The 5,728-nt window shown below is 39.7% G+C and overlaps 1 protein-coding gene across 12 annotated transcripts in view; it reads left to right on the forward strand.

The window, feature by feature from the left end:
- The window catches only part of Ppp1r9a (protein phosphatase 1 regulatory subunit 9A), a 265,351-nt gene that overhangs the window by 163,908 nt on the left and 95,715 nt on the right, over positions 1-5,728 (forward strand). For all 12 annotated transcript variants that reach the window (XM_029534515.1, XM_029534538.1, XM_029534541.1 and 9 more), the window contains exon 5: positions 2,358-2,462. In XM_029534515.1, the coding sequence (XP_029390375.1) occupies positions 2,358-2,462 (105 nt within the window). The remainder of the gene's footprint in view (positions 1-2,357; positions 2,463-5,728) is intronic.

The raw sequence follows: 5,728 nt of genomic DNA on the forward strand, positions 1-5,728 counted from the left end.
AGTGCTGGGATTAAAGGCGTGCGCCACCATGCCCAGCTGCCCCAGCATTATTGATATGCATTTAATGCATTTTAGGCTTAGAATAATGTAAAGCTTTCTAAAGGTAGGCTCCTTTCTCACCTCCAGCTAGAGTGAAGACCATGTTTCTAGACTGCTTCATGCCCTGCTGGGTACAGTCTGTTTAATTTTCCCGTTCCCCTCTCACACAGCATACTTCCTCAGTCAGTTAGGATCTTGCTGGTTTGTAGATTGGAGGATGTTGGTCACCAAAGCTTGGAGACTTGAAGTTGAGCTCACCTGTCTCCGCTTTAACTCCTTCTTCTGTTTTATGTTTATTATTTATTTAAGAGAGAGATCTTGCCACATTGTCCTCAAAATCCTGTTCTCAAGTGAACTGTCCTGCTTCAGTCTTCAGAGTAGCCATTTTTTTTTCTGGATGGTGGCACCCGTCCCAAATTCAATATATCTTCACTGTTACCATCCTGTCCTGTGTCAGCAGGACACAGGACATTAATTTGGGAATAGGGAGGTCTCTTGTGAGACTTCTTGTGAGCACTGGAGCCTCCCTGACCATCGCTAGGTGTATTCTCTGAAGAATGTGGGTCTGGTCTCTTTTCAGACTCTGAAAGCAAATCTGGTCATAACTTTTAAGACTACATTGAAAACAAGCAGAGGAGATTTGTCCTGTCCCACTCTTCCAGCTAGACTTACTAAGAAAAATAAAACTTCTCAAACTAAATTAATGTTATCATTGGTAGAATGAGTTTATTATACAAAAGTTATTTATTGTTAGATACAGTATATAAGCAATAAATAAAATTTGAAATTAATAGAAATAATAGTAATATTATCTTCCAAAATTAAGTCCATCTGACAAAATTTAGGCTCTGGGTAAAGCTTTAAAATTTTGGTAAACATATCAAATAAAGGTAAATAAATGGACTTATATTCATGCCCATAGGTAGGGAAAGAAGTAGTGTCAGGCTGTGAATTCTCCTTAGCTTTACCTGTGTATCCAGTGAAATCCCAGGGGATAATCTAGTAAGTTATTTTGTGTCTGTGTTGGCTCCTTCCTGATGTTGTGATAAAACACCCAGACAGAAGCAACTCAGGGAAGCAGAGGTTTATCTGATGCACAGATCCAGGGGAATAGAATCCATCCTAGAGGGAAGAAAGGAAGAAAGGAAGAAAGGAGCAAAGCCCACCTCCTGTGGTCAACTTCCTCCAGCAGGGTTTCCACGCAGGGCCACCAGGTCCAAGCACAAGAGCCTATGAGGGATATTTCACACCCAGACATAACAGTGGATACTAAAGAATAGACTGGGATGTTTTATATGGAAAGAAACAAGATCCAAAATAGTACACTCAATCATGGAGGATAAGAACAACGTTGGAAGGGGACATGATCTAACTCTAGGATTTTCTTCTAAAGCTTCAGGCGTCAAGAAAATGTGGTATTGATGATATAGATAGATAGATAGATAGATAGATAGATAGATAGATAGATAGATAGATAGACAGACAGACAGATAGACAGATAATAGAGAAATAGATACATCAACAAGACAGAATAGTGGAGCCAAGACTAGACTTAAGGGACTAGGTGTTAGGCACAGAGGATATCTCAGCTGTATCTGCTACATTTAATTAGGTACAGAAATGCTAGGGATCTGCTGTGCATTACAATTACTCCTTCTTCTTAAGAATATGTGTGGAAGGGGCTGGCAAGATGGCTCAGCGGGTAAGAGCACTGACTGCTCTTCTGAAGGTCCTGAGTTCAAATCCCAGCAACCACATGGTGGCTCACAACCATCTGTAACAAAGATCTGACTCCCTCTTCTAACAGTGTACTTACATATAATAAATAAATAAATCTTTTTTTAAAAAAAAAGACTATGTGTGGTAAACTGAATCTTTTCAGTATGACTTTTCTAGCTTTCAATGGAGTTTTTATTTTTTTGTAATGTCTGCATGTGTACAAACAATTATATGTTCATGTGGGTTCATGTATCTATATATGCCTGTAGATACTAAGAGATCGTTTTATTCCAGGGTGCTGTCTATCTTTTCTTGAGATAGGGTTTCTCTTTGGCCTTTAATAGTTTCCAGCTGTTAAGTTCAGGTCCCTGTACTTAGAGGGTAAGCTCTTTACTAACTGAGTTGTCTCTGCAGTCTTCTAGTACTGTTTTGAAGATTGACATCTTGACTAATATTTGACGATGGTCTGGAGTATGTTGATTATAAGGTTGCAATCAGTGAGAATGTCTTAAAGACAAGTCTTGAGTTGTTACTTCCTTGGGAAGGGCAGTACATTAGCAGAGACAGTCACTGTCAATGCTGGTTTCTCTCTCTCTCAGGATCCAAGTCAATGACCAGATTGTGGAAGTCGATGGAATCAGCCTGGTGGGGGTCACACAGAATTTTGCTGCAACCGTTCTGCGGAATACCAAGGGCAACGTCAGGTAAATCTGAGGCTTTCTAATGAGCAATTCTGTGATGCTGTTCTTTCATGGATGGTAATTTCCCTATCAATATTTATAATTACAATGGAAATTTTGTCTGAATACTAAAACAGTGTGAACACCTCTGTTGCTAAGCTGTATGGTGTACCTTACTGTTAACACAGTAGGAATTGCCACAGAGATGAAATTCCTAGTCACTACCTCAGTAAATATTAATTTCCTTCTCAATTTCTTTTAACAAAACCACCTTTGGAACAATTGGAATTGAAATGGTTGTTCACGCACCAGCGGCAAGCATTATTAGACAAGTAGGCTGAGTGATTTCAGGCAGTGTGTTGTAAAATTCTGTGTATTGTTTTTAAGAGTCAGCCAGGATCTCTCTTTGATGAATTGTACTTTTCATGTTTAATAGGACAGAAGCTGCAGACCTTGAAATTTCTATCTAGTGCTTTGGTTGGGACAATTATGACTCTTAAATAAGAAAGCCATTTTGAGCCAACCCTGGTTAAACTTTCAAATCAGTTTTAATTGATTAGTTTACTTTTTTGATTATTTGTTTTAGTTGACTTTTTTGAAAGCACTGTAAATGCCTTACACTTTGCCAAACTTTCATGATGAACACTTGGAGACTTTAGTCAGTGAGTGTAACTGTGAAAACAGCATAGGGCTCTTCTCACCAAGAGGAAGCTGACTTCTGAGCTGAAGTGATGTCACTGAAAGGAAGGCAGCAGTGTCCTCCTGCAGCACATTTGATGTGGACCAAACACAGCTTCCACTTTGTCAATGGGAAAGCAGCCCTTGGTGAGGAAGGTGTGCTTTGAGGAGCGCAACCTAAACAAACGCATAGGCGGGGTCTGGCTCCTACTATCCTCACAGGCCTCAGAAAGGCAAGTAAAATGATGTCTGTGGGGCTGGAAAGCTCCCGTGATGTTGTAATGGGGCTGATGCTCTGTGGGCTCCTTGGCAAACGTGAGGCTGCTCTTTAGATTCCCTGTGGCAGCCACACTGCACTCGCCCACTTGGTGTAAGCCTTCCTTGGGAGCTTCTCATTATACATTGGAACAAGCTAGTCAGTGTGTTAGCTAACTTTTTAAAAGTGGATTGTACTTTTTAACATTAAAATATAATATAGGAAAATGTTATAATTAGTACTGGGTTATATTCAGAGTTCACTTCTATAAAATAGTGTTTATATTTAAATTTAAACAATCTGGGTCTTGCTTTGAAATGCAACCACATTCATAGACCTGAATTCTGTTTTTCTTTTTTTCTTTTTTCTTTTTTCTTCTGTTTTTCCTGACAGGGTTTCTCTGTATAGCCCTGGCTGTCCTGGAACTCACTTTGTAGACCAGGCTGGCCTGGAAATCAGAAATCCACCTGCCTCTGCCTCCCGAGTGCTGGGATTAAAGGTGTGCGCCACCACGCCTGGCTGACCTTAATTCTTAAAGATACATTTATATGAAGTTTTCAGAGATATATTTATTTGCCAGTATGTAGAGAATTATGTTTAAAAATCTAGCTCCCAACAGGGAAAAGAACAGTATATGCTGGATGCTGTGGCAAGGGAAAGAAGGCATGGGTGTGTCACCAAGCACTAATACCCACTAGCTTTCCTGAGAGTAAGGGCCATCAGCTACCAGCACTTGTTCAGTAGCTTTCATTTAAATATTTTTAAGAGCTGATCGCTTCAGAAAAAGGCCACACAAGATACCAAGTGGGGAAAAATGAGGTACACTTTGCAAAACTCTCTGAAATCTCTCTGTGGTCTGTGACCCATTAACACGATACTTGGGTGTCAGTTATGTGCCTCTATATATGTTTTTCTAACACATAATGTTCAGGTTTTTTATACAAAGTAAGAGTTGTTTCCTAGCCGGGCGTGGTGGCGCACACCTTTAATCCCAGCACTTGGGAGGCAGAGACAGGTGGATTTCTGAGTTCGAGGCCAGCCTGGTCTACAAAGTGAGTTCCAAGACAGCCAGGGCTATAAAGAGAAACCCTGTCTCGAAAAACAAAAACAAAAAAAAAAGAATTGTTTCCTTAAGAAGGAACGCCTGTAGACTGACTCAACTTTCCCATTTTTACACCTTAAGCTCAGTTGTACGTTTAGATTTAAAAATTTAATAGTATTCATGTCCCATTTTTGACTAGAGATCATTTGAATTAAAACTTATTTCTGAAAGCCAGGCGTTTATAAACTATCAGTTCTCATTCACCCTCTCATGTTGTTCACACAGAGTAGTGTCTAGGATATTTGTAGTTTCAACCTAGCTAATTGTAAATGCAATGTTAGGGTTGTTTATTTATTTATTTTTTTGACAGCTCAACAGAAAATTTTGTGATGGAATTAAAGGAATCTCCTGTAATACAGACATCTAAGTGCCAGAGAATATAATATACATATTTCTTGGCTTCATAACAAATGAAAATAAAAAGAATAATTGATTTATTAACCTCTGTTTACTATATTTTTGCCTGAAGCAGTAAGGAAATAATACATGTTGAAACATGAGAATGACTTTTTAAAAACACTAAAAGAGACCATGCTGAGGACCCTAGACCTTACCATATCCTGGCTGTGATACTCTAAATAGGAACACCCCCTCCCCCAGGCTCATAGGTTTGAATGCTTGGTAATTAGGGAGTGGCACTACTTGAGAGGGATTAGGAGGTGTGACCTTCTCAGAGGAAGTATGTCACTGGGGGTGGGCTTTGGGAGCTCAAGACAGGTCCAGTGTCTTTTTCTTCCTGTGGAACATACCTACTAATATGCATGTAGAACTCTCAGCTCCTTCTCCAGCATCATGTCTGCCTGTGTGCTGCCGTGCTCCTGCCATGATAATGGACTGAAACTCTGAACCTGTAAGCCAGCTCTAATTGAATGCTTCCTTTATAAGAGGTCCCTTGGTCATGGCATCTCTCCACAGCAGTAGAAGAGCGACTAAGACAAAAGCCATTGCTCAATAATGATCATCCTCAATTTTTAATTCATATTTGAATCAACTACTCAATTCTTTACCATTAAATATCAGCACACCTTACCATTCCAGCCTTTTGTGAAGTAAAAATTCAATGTGTTAAAGAACATTTTTCTTCCCTGTAAACTTTGAATCTGGAGCAGACCAGTTTGCTGACCCATGTGCGGTCCTCACTTTAGCAGGAAATGATGTAAAGGAGCTAATGAGATGCACTAATGTTGGCTCACTCAGTTGGTTTGCATTTGGAATTTTTACAATTCAGTTGGAAGGGATCATGACAGCTGGGTT

The sequence above is a fragment of the Mus pahari genome, chromosome 2, assembly GCF_900095145.1.
Source record: "Mus pahari chromosome 2, PAHARI_EIJ_v1.1, whole genome shotgun sequence".
Classification (NCBI taxonomy): domain Eukaryota; kingdom Metazoa; phylum Chordata; class Mammalia; order Rodentia; family Muridae; genus Mus; species Mus pahari.